Source organism: Eutrigla gurnardus (assembly GCF_963514095.1).
Source record: "Eutrigla gurnardus genome assembly, chromosome: 7".
In the NCBI taxonomy this organism is placed as follows: Eukaryota; Metazoa; Chordata; class Actinopteri; order Perciformes; family Triglidae; genus Eutrigla; species Eutrigla gurnardus.
The window spans coordinates 25,117,399-25,144,568 of NC_139921.1; the positions used below are offsets into that span (position 1 = coordinate 25,117,399).

Genomic DNA, 27,170 nt, shown 5'->3' on the forward strand with positions numbered 1-27,170 from the left:
TGCCAATCGTTCTGTCAAACACAACAATGACTGCAATTCTCTATGCAGTTATCGGTTATCATGGAAGGGTTCAGGCCTATTTGACTATGGCAATCTCAGATAATACTGACAGAAAGGCTGCACAAGGCCATCAGATGCAATTACTTTTTTATTTCACCTTAATGTTGAGTAGATGCAAGCAGAAAAACAATTCATCCCACAGATCATCAAGACTTCCAATTAGGATTAATAATAATAATAGATGAATGTTAGGCAAAATATAATATGAGAAAAACCAAATACTCAGGATTATAGCAGCCCTAATCATGTAGCCGTAGGTTGTGCCGATGATGATAACAAATCTGTGAACTGATTTATTTTCTCTGTTTCATTCTCACAGCGAAGCAAATCATTTCTAGGTCAGTGGCAGTCAAAGGGCTGGAGTCGCATGCCATTTTTATCCTGCCTCGGCACAAATTGGTTGAAAGCACTTCTTTTGCTCTGCGAGGGGAAAAGTGACATTGCTGGCAGAGCCCGTGATTGAATTACTCTCCCTTTTATCTTATATAAGTTGCACTGCTACATTTTGCTTTTTAGTCTGACTTTTTGTGTCCTCTTTTCAATATAAAATTCCCCCCCGGCTTTTCATCACATTTTTATAATATACACCTATTATTACGAATGCACGAAAGGCAGATCAAAAACCTTTTATTCGGCTTTTACCATTTAGGAGGGATTAATTCGTCCTGCACAAGTGTGATAATGTGCACCGTTGTCTTATTTCCTGATAACTCTGTAATGCCTCATTAACATGTCTGACTTGTTGTTTAAAATCACCACAGCGTGCACACATGCACATGTATGTCCCAGGGGGAAATGCTGAGAAACAAAAAAAAAGGCTAATTATATTATTTGTGATAAAGAGACTGAAGTGCTCCGAGGACAAACCAGTGCCAATATGCTTTTTTGTTTGTTTTCGCTTTTATCTTTTCCTAATTGTGAATTCCATGTCTTGCAGGCAGGTGATAAAAGGAGAAGCCGGCTGTTCTGCTCCAGCTTAAAGAAGACCCAGGATAGAAACGTTGAGTTGGAGGGGGGGTGGGGGGTGGGGGTGGGATTCACCACAACCAAGAAACAGCAGGATGAATGTGCCTCTGTACCACTGACGAACTGAATTGGAATGATATCTTTGCCCTTTTTTCCCCTGGAAGTGTCCAAGTTAGCGATGAGTGGGGGGATATAATGGCCAAGAACAGGGATGCGCGCCCCCCGTCATTCACCGTCAGCGTGGTTGGCCTTTCGGGGACGGAGAAAGAGAAAGGAAATTGCGGCGTCGGCAAGTCCTGCCTATGCAACCGATACATTCGCCCCAATGCGGATGGCTACTACGTGGAGCACACCTCGGTGCTGAGCACAATAGACTTTGGGGGGCGCGTGGTGAACAATGACCACTTCCTGTATTGGGGTGAGGTGTCCCATCGAGGGGACGACGGGTTGGACTGTAAAATACAAGTCATCGAGCAAACAGAGTTCATCGATGACCAGACGTTTCTTCCGCATCGGAGTACGAACCTGCAGCCGTACACCAAACGGGCAGCGGCGACCAAGCTTCAGTCGGCAGAGAAGCTCATGTACATCTGCACAGACCAGCTGGGCTTGGAGCAGGACTTTGACCAGAAGCAGATGCCTGATGGAAAGCTGAACATCGATGGCTTTTTGCTCTGCATCGACGTCAGCAAGGGCTGCAATCGCAAGTTTGATGACCAAATGAAGTTCGTCAACAGCCTCTACTCCCAAATCATCAAGTCCAAGAAGCCCATCGTCGTCGCCGCCATGAAATGTGATGAGTGTGTGGACCAGCACCTGAGGGACCTGCAGGCCTTCGTGGCCAGCAAAAAGAACCTGCTGCTTATTGAGACGTCGGCGCGCTGCAACATCAACGCAGAGCTCTGCTTCAACGCCCTCATCCAGCAGCTGGATAAAACAAGGGGCAAGCCAAAGACTGTGTCATACCTGGAGGCGTATAAAATCCAACGGCAGCTCGTGGCCTCAGTAACCGATAAATTTGAGAAATTGATAGTGCACACAGTGAGAGACTACCACACCACGTGGAAAACGGTGGTCAATAATCTGAAGGGCCAACTGGAGTATGACGAGTACATCACCATGGAGGGCTCCAGGAAAGCACGCAACACGTTCACAAAGCACATTGCACAACTGAAGCAGGAGCACATCAAGAGGAGGAGGGAGGAGTACCTGACGACGCTACCGAAAACCCTTAACAACCTCCTCAATAACCTGGAGGAGGTTGAACACCTCTCGTGGCCCGAGGCGCAAACTGTGATCCGAAACCGGCCTGATTTCCAGTACTGGTTCGTGGTTCTGGAACATACGCCGTGGGACGAGACGGACCACATCGACATCAGCGACCGCAGGATACCCTTCGACCTCCTGGACACGCACGAAGGCGAGAGGATTTACCACAACCACGTCCAGCACTTGCTGTCCGAGAAGAGGAGGGTGGAGATGAAAGAGCGGTTCAAGAAGACGCTGGACAGGGTTCATTTTATCAGCGCGGGGCAGCCTTGGGAGGAAGTCATGTGCTTCGTCATGGAGGACGAGGCCTACAAGTACATCACAGAATCAGATAGGAGGGATGTTTACTGTAGACACCAGCAGGAAATAGTTGAAAGGGCCAAGGAGGATTTTCAGGAAATGCTTTTTGAACATGCAGAGCTATTCTACGACTTGGATCTGAACGCCACCCCCAGCTGTGACAAGATGAGTGAAATTCACAGCGTGCTGAATGAGGAGCCCAGATACAGAGCGCTGCAGAAACTTGCCCCAGATAGAGAGTCGCTCCTCCTCAAACACATTGGCTTTGTTTACCATCCCACTAAAGAGACGTGCCTGAGTGGGCAGAACTGTGTGGATCTGAAAGTGGAGCAGGTTTTGGCAAACAGGCTGGTGCAGCTCGACCACGGGCGCTCTAATCTCTACTACAACAGCGCCAACATCGATAAGATCAACCTATGCCTCCTGGGAAGGGAGGGTCTGTCACAGGAACTAGCCAATGAGATCCGAGCTCAGTCCACAGACGACGAGTACACCCTGGACGGTAAAATCTATGAACTGGAGCTCCTTCCCGTGGACGTCAATTCCACGCTGCTCTTCAGCCACACGTGGGTCACCACCTTCAAGCCGCACGGCTGTTTTTGTGTATTCAACTCCATAGAGTCCCTCAACTGTATCGGAGATTGCATAGGCAGGATCCGAGCAGAGATAGCACAGAGTAGGAGAGATAGGTTTGCTCAGCCACTACCCTTTATTCTAATCCTGGCTAATCAGAGGGACAGCGTTTGCAAAAACATACCGATCCTGAGGCACCAGGGTCAACAGCTGGCAAACAAGCTGCAGTGCACGTTTGTCGACATCCCCGCCGGGGCCTTTCCACGTAAATTCACAGAGTTCCAAATTAAACAGGGTCTCCGAGCAGCGCTGGAGGGGCTGAAGCATAACTTTGACGTCTTGGCCCCGCTGCCCTCTATCAAAGACATGTCCGAGACGGACCTTAGGATAGTCATGTGTGCCATGTGCTGGGATCCTTTCAGCGTCGACCTCATCCTCTCGCCGTTCCTAGATTCACATTGTTGTAGCGCCGGGCAGCCAGGCCAGAGCAACACGCTGATCCTGGACAAGATCATCGGGGACAGCAGGAGGAGGATCCAGGTCACCGTGCTCTCCTACCACACGGCGATCGGCGTCCGCAAGGATGAACTTGTGCACGGCTACATTTTGGTCTACTCTGCCAAACGCAAGGCTTCCATGGCGACCCTGCGTGCGTTCTTGGCTGAGGTCCAGGATGTGATCCCCGTCCAGATGGTGGCGATTACAGACAGTCAGGCGGACTTCTTTGAGAATGATGCCATCAAGGAGTTGATGACGGAGGGGGAGCACATTGCCACAGAGATTGCTGCCAAGTTTACGGCTCTCTACTCACTGTCACAGTATCATCGGCAGACTGAGGTCTTCACACCCTTTTTCAACGAAGTGTTGGAGAAAAAGCCGAACATCGAGAGCTCCTTCCTGTTCGACAGCTCGTCACGGGAGTGCACCACGGGTGCCAGCGAGGACGTCTTCCCCACCTCGCCCCATAGCCACTCCCCGGCCTACAACACCTATTACCCAGAATCTGATGACGATAACGAGGCCCCCCCACCTTACAGTCCGATAGGTGATGACGTTCAGCTCCTCCCCACGCCCAGCGAGAGGGCCAAGTACCGCATCGACCTCGAAGGCAACGAGTACCCGGTTCACAGCACGCCTGTAGGAGACCATGAACGCAACCACAAAGTGCCTCCACCTGTCCGACCTAAACCACTGCTCCCTAAACCTAACGTCAAAAAGCTGGATCCCAACCTGCTCAAAACCATTGAGGCTGGCATGCGAAGCAACCGCAGGCTGACGCGTGGCCCAATGACGCACAGCGAGGACGTGGAGGCGTCGGACAACTATGCAGACCCCGTGGACACCTTGCTAAGGTCCAGGGGCTTCCACAACGATGACATATATGCCGTGCCCGATGACGCACACAGTCGTCTGGTCAAAATAAGAAACTCCTTCGGCGGTTTGCACAGCCTCCACGTAGGAGGGGAGGAAGAGAACGGATTCGACAGGAAGGGTCAGGCGGTACGGCGGCCGTCAAAATACAAACATCGTTCTAAAATCCTGTTCAGCAAGACGAAGGCCTACCAAAGACGATTCCAATCCGACAGCGACGGGGAGGAGTCGGGCCCCGCCACGCAGAAAAAGAAAAAGGGAAGAGCCCACCGGGGCAGCGAGGAGGACCCTCTACTCTCCCCCGCCGACCCCTGGAAGGGTGGGATAGATAACCCCGCCATCACCTCGGACCCCGAGCAGGAGGACAAGAAGATGAAGAAGAAGAAGAAGACGCCAAAGGAACCGAAGAAGGTGAGGAGTTTTGTCTGTCTCTTGCAAAGTTTTAATGTCTGCTTTATCAACTGCTTTTAGCAAACAGGGTAGTTTCAAATTATTTTTGTATAGAGCAACAAAAGACAGAAAAAAAGCAAGACAGCAAAGATGTTAAAGCCTCCAAGACACAGAGGCAAAGCTTTCTTGTTGTTTTGGAGAGTGACTGAAAGAGAGCTTCAGTGCATTGAATATGAGACGGAGAATGAAAGAGTTTGAATGAGAGCAGATATATAGTAGTGTGTGGGTGTGAGATAGGAGCAGATTTCTGTTTTTAAATGGGCTGGGACTCCTAGCGAGAATATAAAATAAGATGAGAATATAAAATAAGTTAATAATTGATTGATGTGCTGAAAAGGTTTATGAGCCTCCCCACCTTACAGGCCCTAGACGAGCAATATATTAAAAACAAGCCAGATGAAAGACACAGTGTTAAAGACAGCGGGGCTCTGTCTGCAGTAATCTCAGAGCGGAGGCTTCATCTGTGATGAGACGCCTGCTTATCCTTTACAATATCTCTCTAAAGGCTGGCCTGCGACTGTCGAGCACACCCACGTACCAATGTATGAACAAGAGCATTTAATATAGCCGCCGCCATCAAGACAAGTATTGTGTGCATACACGCGGCAATTAAGCTGCCTATTGTGTAGAAAAACACGTACAAACGAGGGAAGCTATTTAACATGCGGTGAAAAGTGCACATTAACTTTCAGTACGTACACCCACCTGCACCTGTGCCAATAGACTGATACATTTACATGAGAGCTTCATAGAGACCTTCAACAGGGGGTCCGGGACCCCTAGGGGGTCCGGGAGTTACTGCAGGGCGTCCCCCGAAAAAATTTGATCTCAATCTTTTTTTTAATATTATATTGAGAAATCGTGATGTAGATATTCCAAAAATATGAATCCGTCAACAATTATTTTAATGGCTTAGCATTGTGTACACTGTTACAAAGTACTGTTATACACAGCACTATAGGCTGCACTAAACATTATTATTGGCCCGTTTGATAAGGAACACATTTATATGAGAATATGTATTATCCCTCCACTGGGTCTCTGTAAGCCTTGGGGGTCCTTGGTACGAAAACATTGAAGACCTCTGATTTTAAACGGATCCTTTTTTTATAACAAAAATGAGTTTGTTGAAATAAACCTGCATGAATTCAAACATCTGATTTCGATTAAACGCGTTTGTAGCCACTTGGCAGTGTGCATGTTTTAGCAAAAGTAGTGTAAAGCAAAACGATCGCAGCATGCACAATTTGTCGCCCCCCCACCCCACCTCATAGCCTCTGCAACCGATTGGACTCGCTGGGCAACACGGCGCTCCTCGCATGCAGACGAGTCCGTGCACACGCCGGCACGAATCAGATAACAGTGTGCAAATCAGTATAGAAACAGCCGGCGGCGCTACATGGGCGTCATGAATGAGGGCCATTGTTGGAAACATTCAAACTGTCTTTGATAATCGGAGCGGCGGGCAAAAAGAAGGAGAACCACAAGGTACAAAATGGAAGGTGTTTAGTTTGCCGCCTCGGCCAATTAGAGTTCTGCTGTAGGCATGACAACACTTTAAAGAGCAGAGGACTGTGGGAAATCAAAGCCACCTCGGCACCTCGTTACTCGTCCCGGCTTCACTCTTGAATAACTGTTTTGTCTGTTGTCTCTTTTTTTTCTTCTCGTCTTCCTCCACATGAAACTCCCTCTGCTGTCTCCCTCCCTCTTTCTTCATCCCACTAACTTTCTGTCTCATCTATTCCCCAACTGCCTTCTTCTTCTTCTCTCTTCATTTCTTCTCTCCCTCATGTCTTTTTATTCTCATTTCTCTCTTCTTTCCATCATCAAATTTATATTATTTCCTCTTTTTCTGTCACTGATCTCTCTCTTCTTCAAACTTGAAAATGTTCTGTTTTCTTCATTATTTTTAACTTCCCTTCTCTCCTGTTTTACCAAACCAATTTCCTCATTTTACCCCTCCCTACTTCCCTTTTCTTTATGACTCATTTCCATCCCTCTTCCTCCTCCCATCCTTCCTTTATGTCTTCTGTCACCGTCCATCCTCGCTGCTTTCTTTCTTTCCCTCCCCGACTACCTTGATTTTTATCATCTCATCCCTTTTTGATATTCTCCCCCTCTCAACTTCACAGCCGAAATCTTCCAAGCCCCCCAAGCCTCTGTACCCCCCCACCCGGAGAACCTGGGAAAGCAACTATTTCGGCGTTCCCCTGCAGAACCTGGTGACCCCGGACCGACCCATCCCACTCTTCATCGACAAATGCGTCGACTACATCGAGCGCACAGGTGAGTCACGCGGTTTCTCCCTCTTCCTCTCTCTCAGGTCCCACTCGTCTTCCTCCTCCCGTTGTTTGTGTCCCTTTTATCTTCCTCTCTTTCTTCTACCTGGGCGTTCAGGTGCAGCCAGCCTCTCTCTGGTATTTTGTAACTCACTGCCAGGTACAGCTGCTCTGTTCTCATATGCAAAAGCTTTGTGGGTATTTGCTGTGTGAAAAATGCCTCTGATGTCTTTCCAAATAAGTAAAACGTGAAAGGAGGAGGAGGAGACGATTTGAGGAAGCACACAAACCTTAATTCTAAGAAGATTCACTTCCCCCGGGATCTGATATCAGCCACTAAAACATGTTTTGTCTGGTCTGTCATCCAGCCTGCCTCGACTGCCAGTCAATGCAAGCCAGCTCTTCTTCAAATTCCTTATTGGCGCGGCATTTGATGCGTTTGCCAAAGCACAGCCTCCGAATAATTGCGAAATAAGACGGTAAAAGATTAGCAAGATCAAAAAAATAACAACAACTGATAGGAATGGGAGTGGAGAGATTTCACAAGGACGTGCCGTCAATTATTCAATGCAAGGAGTCAGAAGAGAACATGAGATTCCCGTAAGAACACGTAAGAAAAATGTGAAATCTGGTTCCTTAAATGTGTGTAGTTCTATATCCGTGTGAATCGGATATGTTGTGGTTTTGGCTCATAAATTCCACAACATAAGCAATTTGAATATGTCACTTTGCGACTGTATTTGACGGATAATAATGCAACCTCGGTCTCTCCCAAATGTTGAAATCTAAGTTGGAAAACCTGAATGCATCATATTCACTATGCTTTGCCTGAGAATGATGTTATTGGTTAGTTGGAAATGAGAAATCCGTTTCTACTCCGGAGCATCCCAACCGTAGTAAGGCGCTCCCTTGAAACTGCTCCATTGGCCGACTGTAGAAGTCAGCGAGTGTATCAGAAAGCATTCTGGGTAAATAAAGCTTTTAAAACCAGACGCGCGGCCTGTTTGGACATGTGCAGCTCCAACTGGTGATGCAGTGCATGCTGGGTATGCAGCTGTTCCCAAATGTTTGAGAGATTCCTCAGTGAAGTCATCACGGATCAGCCTGATAACATATTTACACATCGTGTGGCAGGGCTGCACACGTTTCTGCTTCCCCATAATTAAATGAATACGATCCACAGACATATTTTAGGTGACCAAAATGTAAAAAAATATATATATATTTTACCTGTAGATCGACTGTGAATGAGGATAGGTCTTTTGATTTGCACATTAGGGAGAATGTAACAAAATATGGAAGTGAAAGCAATGCAAAAAAATGCCTTATCTTTCAAAGAAAAGAATAATCTTGATCTCAATATTGATTAAAGTAATCCTGATGATCATTTTAGCCTCTTGTGCTCCACTCATCAAGGCAGAAACTTCCCCCTCGGCCCATTAACGACCCAAACTGTTCTCCTCTGACCACCAAAATGAATATTTTACACATAATTAAAATTGTATTGGTTTGTTGCATAATGTATTTACACATGGTCCAGTGCTCCTTTCCATGTTTTAGTGCCTTATGAATGAGCTATGAGGAGCAAAATCTCTTGCTGAAAGTAACTTTTCCCTCGGTCAGATTCCCTAAAATATCCGATGACCTCATGCTTCCTGTTGAGGTTTTGTTGCTGCTGTGTTTGTGTGTTTTTGGGGGGGCAAGTTGGCTACAGCACTTTTTCTCTTTATTGTTTGCTCAATTCGGGATCAGTGACTTTTTTTTGCATTCATATCTACACATCCAATGAGTTTAGACTTGTTTACGGATCTAGACTCCTAACTCTCAAAGTGATGCATTCATCCTTAAAATAAACATTCAGGCTGAAAAGTTGCCGTCTACATTGCAGGATAAACCTGATTGCGATGCCAGTTTTGTTCCAGTATCACAGCCCTAGTTTTTTTTTTTGTATTCGTACGCAGTGCGGCTGAATAAATGCAGGAACCCCTCAGCTGTCGACATGAAAATCCCTTCAACACGAGACTGAAAACACATGTCTCCTCCCCGTCCTCCCTTTTCTCTCCTCCTCCCTCCTCCACGTGTGCAGCCAATGTATAGCACGTACATTAAAAGGAGGCATTTCCTCTCCTCGTACCGGTCTTCTGTGTTTTATAAGCTAGTGTTTGTGTCTGAGCTCTCGGCGTTCTGGGGCTGTTAATTCCTGTCCTGAAAATCCCCCCCGAATATGTTTTGATATTCAGCTGGATCTACATGAGCCCGTCGGTGGCTGCCAACCAAATTTAGGATTAATCCCAGCGCTGTGTGTGTGTGGTTGTGTAGCTGTGTGTGGCTGTGTGTGTGTGTGTGGTTGTGTAGCTGTGTGTGGCTGTGTGTGTGTGTGTGGTTGTGTAGCTGTGTGTGGCTGTGTGTGTGTGGTTGTGTAGCTGTGTGTGGCTGTGTGTGTGTGGACGCCTGCCAGCTGACGGTAGTGTGTTTGAGATTTCATGGCCAGTGCTGTGAAACCCTCTAAGTCCAGACGGTCTGTTGGGTGGAATTAACAGCTTTTACCCCCCTACCCCCCCTTGTCTTTTTCTGGAATATCATTTCTCACCGGTCACAGCAAGAACATCTTTGTGCTTTTTTAATATTTTTTATTAATTCACTGTTGTTTAAGGTGCTTTTATATGCAGACAGTTTAACATGTGACACGGCGACGCACACGGTCTAGGTAGGGGTTTGGATCCGGTCCTGGTTTCTAGCTCGGAGGGTGGGGTCACCCTGAGTCGTAACTGATTGTGGGTGTTGGCGGTTTGAAAGAAACCCCTTCAGCCCTGCGGAGATCCACCCTGCTAATATCCGCTTATATGTGAGCCTGAACGTCTGCCAAAACTAAGAGCCGCTGCTGCTCCACCTGACCTCTGACCTCTGAGCAGGGTGGGAGGACACACTCCGTCCCGATGGGAACCAATAAAACATCACTACTACATTGTGTTATTGTTGGGTTTTTTTTTAAATCTCCGTCTGTGACATCAGGCACTTGTCACTTTAATTGGAGGTGAAAGTTCAACGCCCTCCTCCCCTCGATGGTGGCCTGGTTTAACTGTGCTTCTTCCCTTTTTTGGGAAAATACTCCCAGAAAATGATTTGTTTCATGGTGTCACGTACAGAAACTCAAAGTTTATAATTAGTTAGAGGAAAATAATGATCTGGCTGACTGTGTTGCTTTGAGTTTGAGAGGTTTGTTTTCTTTTGTTGCAAGAAAAAGAGTGTAGAAAACTTCTTAAAGTAAGTTATTAAAAAGCCCCCTCAGTCAGTATCTATATTTAAATAAAAGCACTCTACTATCAGAATGAAACCCAGCATTTTTGTTTGAGGCGATTAATCACCTTTTATTTCATTTTCAATTTAATATATTTAAGTTTTGTGCTCGGGAGGCTGACAGTTCTGGACATTTTATAGACTAAACAATTCATAGATGAATCAGAAAATCAATTGGATTCAATTATTTGCATTTTTAATTAATATTCTTGATGAATTGTTTGGTGGGAAATGCACCTCACTTGTTCGTTTGCAAGAGCCAAACTTGGAATTACCATCATAGAAGACTGCAAATACTCACATATTCGATTTGTCGGTAGAAATATTCAACATATGTATCCACGAGCTTCGTACAGTCTCCGTTTTGTGTGTGTGTGTGTGTGTGTGTGTGTGTGTGTGTTTCTGGTGGCAGCGAGCGGCGAGGATCTCCGGGAGGCCAGACTGCCGTCGGTTTGGTTTCACCACATTTAATAAGCTGCCAGGCGAGAGGAGCGCAGGCAGAGAGGTGATGATGGCTGTTTGTGGTGTCTGTGGTTCCAGACCAGAACGTGTGTGTGACTGTGTGTGTGTGTGTGTGTGTGGAGGTTTGTTTTAATCGTGCAGCATCAAAGAAGCGGAAGTGTAACTTGAGATAAAATGCCGCCGGTAAATAAGGATGATGTTTGTTGGCGTTGTTAGTGCGCTCCAGTCATTCTTAATTATAAAACAGCTAATAGGCTTTCCAGGGGGCCTTGCAAACCCCCTTGAAGGTTTGTGGATTTTCTACCAAAAGAATAACCAACGGTTTCATAATATTAAAACGGAGCATCCGGATTTGTCAACACGGTTTGGCTGTGTGTCTGAGCGGGATGGGGAGCTATGAACCAGGATACACATTCATAATGTGTTATTGTCTCTCCTCAGAAACAATGTGGAAACAACGTCCTTGAATTTGTTGGCCAAGGAGATTCCAGTGTTACATATAAATATTTCCAGCTCTATCCTCCCTCATATGCACATCTCTTAGAGAAACGTGAATGTGAGCCAGTCAAAGTGATTCTCCCTAAAGGAGACCACGTTGGTCGGTCTCTGAAGGACTAAAGCGTGCCTCAGCCCTTGATATCTCTCTTTTAGTGATCCGAGTGTGTGTGTGTGGCCTTTACAGTGCAGCGATAAGGTCATGACCTTACATTTCTGCTGGGGGGGATCAGGCTTTTAGACGGCCACGGTGTTTTTACCCAACTGTACAAGGTCGGGAGCACAAATCTCTACTCTCTATTTTCAGCATTAAGCTCTCGCTGTTATCCGTGAGCTCAACGGCAGGAAAAAAAACCTTCAATTTCTACTTGCATCCAATGTGAAGGAGACGAAGGGTTCAGAGACCTGATAAAACTCCCGAGAGGGAAGTGCTGCAGAGGAATGGAAGATGAAATAATAATAATAAAAAAAAGATGAGACTGAATAGTAAGCGTAGCGAAGGTGACACGAGGTACTTCTCCAAAGTTTCCTGCCCACGCACTCGGCAACCTTCCTCCGTATGAAGACTGAACTCTCACAGTTGTAGCTTTTTGAAAGATGAAAGCTTTAACGAGGTGAACGCGGCGGCGTCTTCCCCGTTAACACGAAGCCAGACCGTCCAACGATCTTGGAAGGAGACGCGGAGAAAAAAAAACGATTATCTTTTTACTTTTTAGTGCTAAAATCGTGAAGTAATTTCACCGTTTAAACCTTCTGAAAAGCCTTTAATTAATATACAGCACAGGAGTGTATAATTAAATTTGAGTGCTCGCTGATGCAAATTCTTCACATTTTATATGCCAGCCATGTTGCCTTTTTAGTAAGCGGCGTCGAGTCACCGCATCAATGCACACGCCGGCTTTTTAAGAAAAAAAAAAAAAAAATGATTTCAAAAAACAAATAAAACGGCGTCTGTGCTTAAGATGGAAAACAACAATTCTCCTGCTCCGTTCGTCTCGATGGTAAAACACTTCATAAAATAGGTGAAAGCGGTAAATGCGAGGCTCGCTTGTTTTCCTCCAAACTGCTCTTTGTTCACCCCGAAAACTGCTGACATCTTGGTATTTTAAAATGGCTAAAGCACACACACACGCCCCCCAGCTCCAGTCTGCACCAGTTCAGTGCTGCATATATTTTAATCTAGTATCGGTGAAACTCCACATTCTTTTTGTTGCGACTCTAAGTGAATAAAATATCAGTAAAATGTGACTCTCTGTTTTAAATCCCCGGCCGTCCCTGAAACGTAATTTTTTTGGGCGATCTCTAAAAGGCACGATAGATAAAAAGGCAGGCAATATAAAAGCACTATTGCACCAGCTTGATGGCGTTTCTACCATTAGAGGAGGGGCTCTAGACCCTGATGGCTGTGGGGATGGAGGACTTCCTGGAACCAGATCAGCCTCCCTGCTGCAGGAGGTGGTTCTGACATTGTTGAGGCCTGGACCTGAAGCCCGTGTGCCCCCCGTTTCCACCACCATGTGTCCAGACTGTAAGTGCCAATGTGAAGCTTGAACAAGCTCACCACCAACGACTGATGGAACACATTTCACGAAGACCCCGAGGCGGCTCTGATCCAAACGGTAGACCTTTGATCCAGGGGGTTTAGACCTGCAGACCACCACCATATTGTTCTCGGAGGTGGTCCGGTCACTGAAGGCCTTCATTAGGTCCCACCGTCTCAGAGACACATTTCCCCGTTCCGTAGTCCCTGATCCAGAAGGGGATCGAGTTGATCCACCTCCATCACTTTGAGCTCGCGCTGCACTCAGAAAGTCAAAGAAGGTAATCCTCACACCCCTTCTGGCACGCCAACTGAAGGTTTGGCTTAGCCCTCAGATTAGCCCCGGATCTGCAGCCGCGGTTTACACTATTTTCCTCTTTATTTGTATCCGTAATCGATGGAAAACGCATATTGACTACTGTCGTCTTACAGACTTAGACTACAAACACAGGAGCTACAGGACCAGGATCAGGTTTTTGTTACGTCTTTTGAGGAGCCGGGTCTCGGAGAGGCGTCCCTGCTGCTACGACGGCGCGGAGGCGGCGAGGCCACGTGGCTTTCCCGCTGCTGAACTCAATTAGAGAAGTTTTATTAAATGTTTCCTCCTCCCTGGAGACGTGGGATGGTTTTTGGCATGAAGACCGGAGAAAGAGGAGAGAGAGGAAGAGCAATGATTAAATGGCTTTTTGATGTTGATGCATTTGGAAGTCCCATTGGTTGTTATCTCTCCCAGCACTTAGTCTAATGTGAGGAGGGGGGAGGAGGGGGGAGAGCAGCCTCCATCGGCTGTTTGACTGAATAAAACAAACCTGAAGCAAAATTTCATTTTTTAACCTATGTCAGTTTATCGTTTTACTTTTTAATACCCCCCCCTGCTTTTTTCAGATTTGTCTTATCAATTCTTCATCAAACACCCCTGATAATCTAATCAAACAGTGTAGTTTTACTTGATGATTAACGGGCGATATATAATATGTAAATATAGTCTTGAATATCGTCACCAGAGGGAATTGAAAAAGCAAATTTAAATTTTATTCATACTTTTTTTTCATCATTTGTCCCTGATGATCTTTACTAAAAAATGTTGTGCTTTATTTGATTTAAATAAATACGTGTCTTGAAAGGTATTCCAGTAAATTTGTCTGACTTTAAAAAAAAAAGAAAAGATTTTTAAGCCTATTTTTGACGATTTATGAGGACAATATTGTGAATCACGATTCAGTAATCATCATACCAGCCTGAATCTCTAACTCATCATTAGTGCCGTTGTTTTGCTCGCCGTGCTCTAACGCTGCCCCTGGCGGGCCGGCAGGGAAACCCCCAGAAGACTGCTTTTTTAACTTTCTCTTTCCCTCCGCCGGAGAATAATTCAGCAGCCGTGTCAACCAGCCTTCACACAAAGCTGATTATTTCCTATTTTCATCCCGCTTTGAAGTCCAGATCCCCAACGCCGACTCCGCAGTGGAACAGGGCGGATTTCCACCGGAGTGAACTAGATTTAATAAAGAAATTATTCATAGACGTGTAGTTGAAGGATGTAGTGGTTGAGGTTGGGCCGAGAGCGTTTTGTAAATGATATAAGGGGCGATTAAAAACACGACATAATCTGGATGGTCTCCTCCTGTCGATCACATCTCCGCCTGCAGCCGGCGGGAGGAGAGATCACACCCAAGTGAGAGTTCAAGTTGAGAATTGATTGGCTGCTGCCTCCCCCATCCTCCCTACACTCTCTCCAGTCTGTGTGTGTTGTTATGTGTGTGTTGTTTTCCTGCTGGCAGCCACACTGACGTCATGTCCAATGGAAACTTCCTGTTTGATGGTCAGAGCGTCTGATTGGACTGGTCCGGCTGTCTGAGGCCTTCTAGGTAGAAACGCTGCTAATTATCGGGACCTCGTTCGCTGATATGTTCGTACTTTACGAGGAATAATTCTAAATTCTAAAAGGAAATGAGTTTTTCCAAGAGCTTTATGATGGAGGGCTGAATTGCACAGCTGTGTGTTGCTAGATATTGGTGGGAGTAACCGATCAATAAAGTCAATAAAAGCAATAAAAAAACAAAACGGTTACATTTGAACAGTCTCGCTCTGTTTTTATACGTGGAATATTTTGATTTTGACAACGTTTAAGGATGAAAGGGCATCAACGTCATAGTTCTTTAATAATATTATATTATATTTGGGCCAATTTTCCACATTAATTAGTTTTAACATGCAACAAAGAGGTTGCTTGTGTTTGTGTTTATGGATGTTTTGAGGCACTTTTAATGAAATCGGTTTTCAGAGTAAAAACAAAATTCAGCTCAGAAAATATTGATGATTCCTAAGATTTGTACCTCGTTGTAGAATAGTCTCCAAACCAAATCATGTTGGTTGTTTAGAGGACAATAACATCTCATTTAATGTGATGAACAAGTGCAATAATAAGTAGACTGAATACTGAGGATTGGATCGATACAAATGTGGAGTTTACCACAGCTGGAAGGTGCTGGAAAAGCATGGAAATGCACCTGGAAATGCTTGAAAAGTGCTTGAATTTGACTTTGGAGAAGGTGGGAGATGTCAGAACTGTATCCGAGTATTTCTTAATTTAAAGAAGAGCAGGGAACGCTGCTAAACGCCTTCCCGATGGGGAAAAGTCTTGATTTTTGTCTTGACTTTCACACAGAAAGCGTTCCTCCACTCAACCAGGAAGTCGCTGAGTCACACATCTCCACCTCTGAGTCACCGGCGTTTCTCCTTCGGCGTCGGCAGGTGTTTTTTGTTTACGGTGATTAACGGGTTAACTCCCCGCTGCTCTGTGGGGAAAAAAACTCTTCTGATGAACCCACCTTGGCGACCCTTTGACCTCGTTTATTGTTTGTATTTTACGGCAGCGATTAAGTGAAGTGAAGCTGAATCACGGCCGCAGACACGTTTCTCACACTTCCAGGTAGCGATGAATCACCAACGGGAGGCTCGCGCTCGGCTGGGTTTTACACCGCACGTAATAAACCGGCGGGGGGGGGGGGGGGGGGGTGTGTGTGTGTGTGTGTGTGTGTGTGTGTGTGTGTGTGTGTGTGTGTGTGTGTGTGTGTGTGTGTGGCACCGTAACAACCTTACTTTATCCTATCAAAATTTTTGGTTTCAGCTTTTCCTTTTGAAATAGAACCTCATACGCAGTTTTTAATTCACATTTCTTTTCATTTTAAACACACACACAGACACACAGACACAGGCGCTACATCCTGCTGCCTGGCCTGCGGTCTTAATCTCTTCCCTGTGGATTTCCTGGTCACCGACTCCGAGACACCAAGATTGGAAAGTGTGTGAGTGTGAGTGTGAGTGTGAGTGTGAGTGTGAGTGTGAGTGTGTGTGTGTGTGTGTGAGTGAGAGAGAGACAGTGTGTGTGTGTGTGTGTTGCCTGTGGCTGAATATTTGAGCAGCCACCCCTCCATTACCCCCCCTCCTGGTGAATAGGTGAAGCAGGGACTCTAACCTCTTTCATCCCCCCCGCCCCCCTCTCTCTCTCTCTCTCTCTCTCTCTCTCTCTCTCTCTCTCTCTCCTTCTGGGCACTGCTCTCTCTGCCTCCCTCGCTCGCCCTCTCTATACTCTCTCTCTCTACTTCTTTAGGTTGTGTTTGTTCTTCCCGTGTCTTCCCTTAACTTTCACAATAGTTTGGCTAAATGTAGAATATTATATATATTTTTCTTTCTCTCCATTCTGAGCTGCTGTTTTGCTTTGGAAAGCGTTTTTTTTTTTTTTCCAAGACTCGTCAACCGCCGGGAGATTGTGATCATAAAAGGTGGACTTGATCGAGTTTATCGTCACATTTACATTTCAGGCATTTAGCAGACTCTTTTTAGTATATTTGTCAAAAGAAAGAAAGCAGAGTGAAAAAGTAGAGACAGGTCTCGTCTGAGTAAAGTAGCAGCTGTTCAGCAAGGACACCTTAAGTACAACAGTACTATGATCAAAGTTCTACAGGTACGAATGGCCTTCTTTGTTTTATGCTCGTTAAGTTGTCTGAATGGAAACAGAAAAATATGCTATAATAACTACAAAATCACAGAGAAGTCAATCCATTGAAGATAATCTACAGATGGAAACAATCTAATAAAAATAGCAGAAATTGGCTGTTTTTAGTTCTGCGGTCGTTCTGTTATTAGATCCTAAATGTTTTGGTTATTTCTTACTCGTTGCGATGATTATCAGCAGTGAATCGTCTATTAACCAGTACATCCCTTCCACCTTAAAAACCCGTACATCCCTTCCACCTTAAAAACCCGTACATCCCTTCCACCTTAAAAACCCGTACATCCCTTCCACCTTAAAAACCCGTACATACCTTCCACCTTAAAAACCCTTACATCCCTTCCACCTTAAAAACCCGTACATCCCTTCCACCATAAAAACCCGTACATCCCTTCCACCTTAAAAACCCGTACATCCCTTCCACCTTAAAAACCCGTACATACCTTCCACCTTAAAAACCCTTACATCCCTTCCACCTTAAAAACCCTTACATCCCTTCCACCATAAAAACCCGTACATCCCTTCCACCTTAAAAACCCTTACATCCCTTCCACCATAAAAACCCTTACATCCCTTCCACCTTAAAAACCCGTACATCCCTTCCACCATAAAAACCCGTACATCCCTTCCACCTTAAAAACCCGTACATCCCTTCCACCTTAAAAACCCGTACATACCTTCCACCTTAAAAACCCGTACATACCTTCCACCTTAAAAACCCTTACATCCCTTCCACCATAAAAACCCGTACATCCCTTCCACCTTAAAAACCCTTACATCCCTTCCACCATAAAAACCCTTACATCCCTTCCACCTTTAAAAACCTGTACATCCCTTCCACCTTAAAAACCCGTACATACCTTCCACCTTAAAAACCCTTACATCCCTTCCACCTTAAAAACCCTTACATCCCTTCCACCTTTAAAAACCTGTACATCCCTTCCGCCATAAAAACCTGTACATCCCTTCCACCTTTAAAACTTGTACATCCCTTCCACCTTAAAAACCAGTACATCCCTTCAACCTTAAAAACCAGTACATCCCTTCCACCTTAAAAACCAATACATCCCTTCCACCTTTAAAAACCTGTACATCCCTTCCACCTTAAAACAGCTTTTTCTTCTATGTTCATATTCCTCTATTGTACATTAAAATCCCATCTTGACATTTTCACCGTATTAATCGCTCATCGACGGCTCTGATGAACCTTTTCTTCCGTGGTTTGAACGAGGGGGAAGAAGAGGAGATTTCCCGTTAGGAAAGCAACTTGAGCTGATTTATTACAGACACTCTCTCTCTCTTTATGTTGCTTAAAGTGAGGGGGCCGTGCGAGGATTAGATCAGGGCGATTGGTTCTGGCCCCTAGCGGGTGTTTGTGCAGCAGAGTATTATGGGGGACAGACGAGGCCGGTTTGAGCCGGGCCGGCGGCGACATCAGGCTGGGGATGCATCGAGTGTGTGTGTTTGTGTGTGTGTGTGTGTGTGTATGTCTTAGGGGGACGAGAGAGAGAGAGTGGAAAAAATAAAAAGGGTGAGATAGAGGCGAGTGCGATGCCACCTGGCTCCGAGGCAGTCATCTGGTCTAATGGGGCTTGTGTGTAAATGTGTGTGTGTTTGGATGTGTGTGTGTGGGAGAGAGAGAGTGTGTGTCCTGTGGCTGTATTTGAGCAGTCCGGTCGTCCATTAGTTTGCCTTGAAAAGCCCTTATGTTGCCCTTCTCTCTCTCTGTTTCCCGCCGTCGCCGCCGGCGAACACGTGAAAGCAAAGTGAACATGAAGAAGAAGCGAGCACGTTTGCTCGCGTGGACATCAATGTGAGCATCGAGGAGATAATACGTGAAGTGGAGCGTGAGATAAATCAGTGTCCTTCTCCTTCCGACCAGCTTTTTCATTCAGGGCACCTTGGATTACATCGTTGGCCGTCCGCCAGACAGCAAAAAAACTAAAAAAACATTAGAAACCGATCGTCTCGGCCGAGAGAATCTCAAATATTCTCATTAGACAAATAGATTCTCTCACTTAGCTCTTGGTGTTTGTATGACTCTCAGGTCTGCAATGTATAAACCACAGAGATACGACAGCTTGAACTTCCTGTTTGAGGACTATGACACCTCACAGCCAATCCGTGACGAGCATTTTCCTTTCGCTTCATTTTAAATTGCAACTTTTATCGAGACTCTAACATAAGAGTTGTTTCATTTAACCTTCTACGAGCACCACATATTCAGAATTTATTTTAACCTTAATTCTAAAAAAAAATCCTTATTTCAAGCATTCTGTTTACATGGGTGATACAAATTAATATTAATATTTATGTGTAAAGATTAAAGATAAAAATATCCACTGGGACTTATTCAATAAAAGTTGATATGACTACGCAGTATGGAGAACCTTCCGGGAAGCAGTTTTTGGACAGAACAATCAAATTGATCCTCTTTTTTTTTTTTGACACTCAGCTTCGTGAAACTGAAATATTAAATAATCTCCGACAGCCTTCGACTCCACACTTCCTCCGTCTGTCGCTGTTAACAAGACTGCAGTCCCGGCTCACCGCCGTTGTCGATGTCTCAGCCAATCAGGAGTGACGTGTCACCTGGTTTCCTGCTGCGACTGCAGTTCTCGCCGATCAGCGTCACGTTGAAGTTTTTGCTTCTAATTTTGGATTCTGTCGAGTGAACACGTCTTTTATTCTTCACCTCTTTTTTGTTTCCGGCTGTTTCTGCTCATTTCCACATTTTTATTTCCTGGTGAGAGTTTCTGGCTTCTGACACGTCGGGATACATGTGTTTTTTGTTCCCCATGCTGAGATAAACACTGCGTACAGCTTTGCGGCTGCAGCTGGCGTCCTTTTTTTAATCGGGGGTTATAAGGCTGATTTTTTGGAGCCTTATAACGACCACAGAATCTTCGAGAATTGGTTTGAATTCAAGAAATGTGATTGTCAGCGTTTTTTGGGGGGGGACAATGTTTGACTTTGTTCTAGGCACGAGGCCGAGAGCACAATGCTGGGTTAAAAAGTCCGGAGTCTCACTTAAAGGGAGCTCCGAATGTAGGAAAGAAACTGAACAAGAAAAGTGGAATGGTCCTTTAAAAGCAGCTGAACAGTCATCTTTAATGGAAACGGGTGGAAGTCCTGCTGTTAAACACAAGTCCTTCTGAGAGCCGCTGACCTCCATGAGCACCTTGCTGCAGGCTTAACACACACACGCACACACACACACACACACACACACACACACACACACGCACACACACAGTTTCTGATGATGCAGAGGCTTTGATGAAGGTCTCAGGAGGGCGTTTTGTCAGACATGTTGTACAACACGAGGTGCTGTCTCCCTCCCCTCCTCTTTGTCTCCTTCCTTTTCAACCTTCTCTCTTCATCCTCTCCCTCCTCTTCATCCTCTAACCATTCCAGTGTTAAGCTCTCCTCACCCCTCTGCTCTCTGGACTCTCCCTCCGTCCTCTTCCTCTCATCATTATCGCCTCTCTCCATCCTCGTCTCCCTCGTGTCGTCACTACCAAAAATAACATGCTGTGTGTGTGTGTGTGTGTGTCTATGTGTGTGTGTGATGCTGTCTTTGTTGCAGCGTCTCCACCCACGGTTGTAGTAGACGTTTCTGCTTTTCGTTGATCCCGTCATAGCACCAAACTTCAAAGGATTATTCCACCAAACTTTCTATACAAATAAACGTCTCATCTTTTTTTTGTAATGTTTCTTTAATATCAAAATCTAAACCCGCACCATGCTCCGGTTTTCTTATCCACAATGATCACTTACAGATCTCGTCACAGATCACTTAAATATTAAATATGCATTCAAACACTGCCATCCTACCACATTGGATACAGAACCAACCATTTCTAGCAGGTACAATCTCTTATTCAGGGTCCTCTGATTGATTGATTGGCCATCGATCGTTATGTAGTTTGATTGGTGGTCTCTATAAAGGTCGATCAGACGACATATTGATTCTGTATTGAAACACTTTCAGGACTCATTTCCTGCTTTCTTGCCGACTCTTTAAATCACGACACAGATGTCTGTCTGGTGTCATTGGCTGTTTTATCACAGATGGTCCACACTGTGATATTAGCCTCTGCATGTAACTCTTCCTAGTGTTAGCTATACAGTTTTTGGGGGGGTCCAGTGCCTTGCTCAAGGGCGTCTCTCCAGCCAACCCTCTGTACTTGGCCCTCCCCAGGCTGAGCTGTGAGCTGTGATTGGATCATCAGACGTGATTGGCAGAGGTCATGATGTTTGTCTTAAAATATAACCCAGTTGGCCTCATTATCTCATTATCGTCCCGTTCTGCTGCTGCATGTGAAATAATCAGGGGATTAAATACTGGAATTAAAAATAGGAGAAAAAACACAACGTGAACAACTTAGTGTGAGTAAATAGAGCAGCAGCCAGGTAGCTGCCGCCTCACGGCTCTATTTATAATGTTGGCCCATCTGCTTCTGTTACATTAGGTGTGTGTGTGTGTGTGTGTGTGTGTGTGTGTGTGTGTGTGTGTGGATCCTGTTACCAAGGTGCCCATATATTAAATCACACACTCTCCTTGCAGCCTTTGTATTGATTTATATTGACCCATGGTTGTGTGGAGGGCTGGTCATTAAATTAACACACCAACGGGGAACCTGATGACTCCACCAGACCACAACTGGGCTTATGTACACAGACACACACACACACACACACACACACACACACACACACACACACAAACTCACTCGGCAGCAGAATGACTTCCAGACCAGAAAGCTCAGCTCGTTTCTCAGCCTCGAGGATTGTGGGAAAACTTGTGCTCTTGGTCTCGTCTGGGGGAAAAGAAACACGTTTACCTGCACATTCATCTTCCCCTGGGGAGTCGCCGCATGTTAGCATGTCAGACTTGCTTTTTATAATGAGCACGAGCTGAGACCTTGATGTGCTGGAAATGAGAAAACTGGAGCATGCGGGCTGCTGGGATCTGCTGGGATCTGTTTGGATCTGTTTGCCGTCTCCATCCAAGTCCTGTTTTCTAGTCCGACTGCATCATTTACAGAGAATATATAATAATAATAGGACTATATACGACTATAAAATAAGTGTTTTTCAGAGGAGGCGACCCCTGATGGCTGTGAGAAAGAGTGCAGATTTAAGGCACTTCAGTGTTTCACGGCTTCTTTTTCAATCAAATTTGAAATAATTCAAACATGAAATTGGAGTACATTATACAGTACAACATATATAGATGATTTTCTTTTTCTTTTAAAGAAATTAAAATAAAAATGAGAATAAAATAAATAATAATAAAACAAATAAAATTATAATGATCTATTATATATATATATTACCTTTTTAAGAATTTATTTTTACATTTATTTAGGAAAAACTATGTACGCTAGTCAATGGCGAGAGACCGTTAGAATTTGGGACGATGTTTATCAATTTAAAAGATAGATTTGTATGTGATAAAGTTGCATTTTGTTTGTAGTAGAACTGTTGAAGCATCGGACTGTGAAAATACTAGAAAGACGTTACATTAGTGATGGAACGTAGCTAAATTATCTAGTTAGCTAACAAGACGAGCTAACGGCCGATGGTGATGTACGCTGTGCGACACGAGATGTAGTTCAGTTTAAATGAACAAATACTATATTTGCAATTCATAGAACAATTGGCGCAACTGACTTTTTCTCTTTATACCTATTTTTCTGTACGATAATGAGGCTTTAAAAAAAACAAAACCAAGTGTTAGTCTGTCTCTCGGTGCTGTGGTGCATTCAGGACTATTTCCAGCGTGGGTTAATCCACACTCGGTGCCCCGGTGAGTAATCTGTGGCAGCAGGACGGTGCATGTGGGCTTGTGTTTGTGTTCGTTGGTAATAAACGGACATTTTTGTATGACAACAATGTGGCTTTGTAATAGTGGCAAACAGTCATTGTTGGTTCGGGTGTTTTTCGAGGGATTTATCTGTAGTTCAAGAATTATCTTCTTTTTTTTAAACCCAAAATGTCACAATAGAAAGCGAGAAAACATCAAAGAGAGGAACAAAGGAGGAGAACGAGGAGTAAATACAATGGTGGGCAGGGTTGGTACGGGTGCTGGAAATCCTTGAAAACACGTGAATTTTAGTGTGGTGTTTTCAAGGTTTAAAAAGTGCTTGGAATTAGACTAAAGTGCTTGAAACGTGTGTTCTATGTGATGACATCTATGATAGAACAGAGAAAAAAAGATCTCCATATTTGAGGGACTGAAAACAGCATTTTCTGACATTTCTGCATGAAAAATGACTTTTGATGATGAACAGATGATGAAAATAGTTGGTGATTATATTTCTGTGGATCTGTTAGTGGAATTAGTTTTCCTTTCATTTGCGGTCCTTCTGTAAAAAGCTGTCTCCAAACATCATGTTGGTTGTTTAGAGGACAATAACATCTCATTTAATGTGATGAACAAGTGACATTATAAGTGGACTGAATACTGACCATTGGATTGATACAAAGATGGAGTTTACCACAGCTGGAAGGTGCTGGAAAAGCATGGAAATGCACCTTGAAATGCTTGAAAAGTGCTTGAATTTGACTTTGGAGAAGGTGGAGGAACCCTGGGCGGGTCAACACGATGAATGAAACGTCCTTGGATCCGGTTGTAAACGGTTTCCTGTTCCTCCGTGGAGGCCGGCGGGCCGTTCGACGGTCTGAGCGGTGTGTTCACGTGTTCAGCTGCTTTATCTGTAAATCTGATTACCTCGGCCCCGTCGACACCTGAAACTCATTACCTTAATGGGAATAACGTGTTTAACCGTTCGTGCCCAGTTTGCCCATTTAAAGCCTCTGATTAGTCATTATATAACTGCTCGGGTCAAAGGTCACCAAAGATGTTGGCGGTTTTTTGCTTGTCGGTTTTCAAACAGCAGGGATAGTTAAAGTGTTTTATCGGGTGTGTGTATTTGCATCTTTTCCCTCGGCAAATTATCACAACGGTCGGGTTTTGTTTGTGTTTAACGTCAGTGTGATTTATGTTCTCTTTACTCCATTGTTGATCACATCAGATTTGTTTTTGTCACATTTAATCCGGGTTTTGCTGCAGAGGGAAAATGTTGTTTTTTTGGCTTTGTGATGCAGGAAAATAAACGTGATAAACGCCCGATCCCGATGTTTGTCGGAATAGTCTAAATCTTTATCGGCGTGTTGAGATTAAAACTGCTTGAAATGAAACTTCTCTAAATGATGAGTCATTCAAACCGGGGATGAAAGAGATAAACGCATTTAAAATGGATGATTTTCGCTCGTTGAATTGGCTTCCGGTCCCTCCCACGGCACACGGTTGTCAGGGTAACGGGGTAACGGAGTCAGCGAGCCAATGGGAAGAGAGAGAGATAGACAGGTAGAGGTAGATGGAGAGACGGGAGATACATAATATAGAATGATGAGAGGAACTGTGATACATTAAGTGTGTGTGTGTGTGTGTGTGTGTGTGTGTGTGTGTGTGTGCACAGCCATCAGGATATTAGATTGTATCACAGCAGGACGAGTCTTATCAGATCGCAACATGCAAACATGAGCTCCTCTGCTAGCTTCCTGCCCCTCAGGTCCGTGAGTGTGTGTGTGTACTTTGTGTGTACTTTGTGAGAGATGTACAGGGTGGTGACATTTTGTCAGAGGGGCGTTGGACGGGTCAGTTTCAGGTCAGGGGTGAATGAGTGATGCTGCGTTCAGGAGCACACGGAAGTGTGGTACAAATGAACTCCTCTGTGTGAAGTCGCTGTTAGTGAACACGACAGGAAATGGGAAACAAATTGGTGCAAAGTGAGAAATGATTGGATGTACACACAACAGCAGATCAGGTGATCTTTTTTTACATTATAAAGAAGATCACGTCTTTATTGTGATGCGTTTCCTGTTGAAGCGCGTTGCGATTTTAAGCTTTAAACATCGGGAATTTGATTTGTTAGACAATTAGAAACAAACATTACCCTCTGAATTCGATGTTTTCCTAGAAGATGCACGAGAATACATCCTTATTAACACATTACGTTTGATCACAGGAGCCACAAAAAACACATATAATACAGCCCAGTATGACAGCAGCAGTTGTTTTTGTTCTTCCGCCAGACAAAGTAGTTCTTAAGCGACATTCAGCAGGACGACTTCCTGTTTCACTCGGATAGACGCTGCGAAACGGAAACTAGATAATCCTGAAACGCCGTTTCAGTTCGACTTCAGAGATCTGGGTGATTATTAACATTTATCTGGCGTAATGAGGTCACAGCGGTGTGTTTATTTTTAAGACGCGACTCAGCCAATCATCATCAGGGACTGCAAATATCCGTTTTATTTATAGAACGCTGTGTTCTAACTTTAGTAAGTACAACAGGAAAAAAACAACAACCGGTCCTGGAACCGGATCAGGAACAAGGATTCTGCAGAAAAGTCTTGGATGTTTGACCCAGAATTATTGTGATTTATCTGATATCAGTGTCGTCGGCTGAAGGGTGAAGCTTTGGGTCAAAGGTCAGTCCTCACACACTGAATGTACGACGACGGCACTTTCAGTGAGAGACACACACACACACACACACACACACACACACACACACACACACACACACAGGATCAAGTAAATCGATGATCAGACGGAGGTCATTTAACTGAAACGCTGCTTTCCTTAGATTCCTCTTCACTGAAGAACTCAGCTAGAAGGTTCTGTCACACACAACTGAGTTAACACACACACACACACACACACACACACACACACATCCAAAAACACACACTTAGACACCCACATGCACAGATAAACTCACACACACACACACACACACACTCCCACACTTGACACGATTTACTTGAATCCATTAAAGCTGAATTTCCATAATACTGTCTCTGCTTAACTGCCTCTGCAGACACACACACACACACACACACACACACACAGGCGGGCATGCTGCAGTGTGGGTGACCTTGCAGCAGAGCAGAACGGCAACCTGTGTGTGTTTGTGTGTGTGTGTGTTTTGCAGCCACATTATAGCTCTAATTGAGACACTCTGTCTCCATACGTGCTGGTCTGAGATCAGCTGTCGGTTTGCCAGCTGGCAGTGATTCTGATGGTCGGAGACCAAAAACAACGAGACTGTTTGTTTGTTTGTTGTGGTTGTTGTTGGCGTCGCCGTGCGATCAGCTGATTATGAGCGATGGCTTCTATCTTCTCACATCTTTATGATGTTGAATTATGAAGAAATCTAGACACTGGAATGTTTTGTTGAGGCGAACCGATGCTATATTATTTTTTTCTGTGTCGACTTATTTGGGAACATATTCTATTAAATTGATATTTAATTCCCTAATTCAAAGCTGAAAACAGAAATGTGCCTGAAACAGACCCAGTATAATTAGTAAATATAAAAAAAAATAAATAAATGATTATAATGAGCTTATAATGTGTAGGCTGGAGCTTAGAGAGATGAAGACGCCCAGCTGCCTCACAATACCACGTTTATGAGTCCAGACACGTTACACCACGTATAAAAGCAATAAATATTAATATTAATCATTACAGACCCAAGTTCAGATTCCATCAAATGGGTGAAAGAAGTTGTGAAAGAAATAACAAAAAAACACAATTCTTTTATTTTTTATATCTATAAAATATTAAAACAGAAGTATCAAAAATTGGAGATTGGCTGCAAATTTGATCAAATGCATGAGTAATAAAAGGCTTGAAATGATTTGAAGCGATCAATAAGATGGGAAAGACATTTGAATGACAATAAGCAGCCGCTTCGCCTCCTCCATCTCTGACTCCCCCGGATCATTACGACGTTATTATCTGTTATTATCTATTGTGATGTCGATGCAAGACTTAGAGAACAGGAAACGGTATCAGGTTGGTACGGGTGCTGGAAATCCTTGAAAACACTTGACTTTTAGTGTGGTGTTTTCCAGGTTTTAAAAGATTTAGAATAAAGGTCTTGAAATGTGTGTTCTATGTGATGACATCTATGATAGAACAGAGAAAAGAAGATCTCCATATTTGAGGGACTGAAACCAGCATTTTCTGACATTTCTTTATGAAAAATGACTTTTGATGATGAACAGATGATGA

General features: G+C 44.4%; 1 protein-coding gene across 1 annotated transcript in view; it reads left to right on the top strand.

The window, feature by feature from the left end:
- Nucleotides 1–27,170, top strand: part of arhgap5 (Rho GTPase activating protein 5) — a 39,322-nt gene that overhangs the window by 5,067 nt on the left and 7,085 nt on the right. The window contains exons 2-3 of the mRNA XM_084014238.1: nt 998–4,950; nt 7,122–7,275. Coding sequence (XP_083870364.1) covers nt 1,126–4,950; nt 7,122–7,275 — 3,979 coding nt within the window. The 5' untranslated portion in view covers nt 998–1,125. The remainder of the gene's footprint in view (nt 1–997; nt 4,951–7,121; nt 7,276–27,170) is intronic.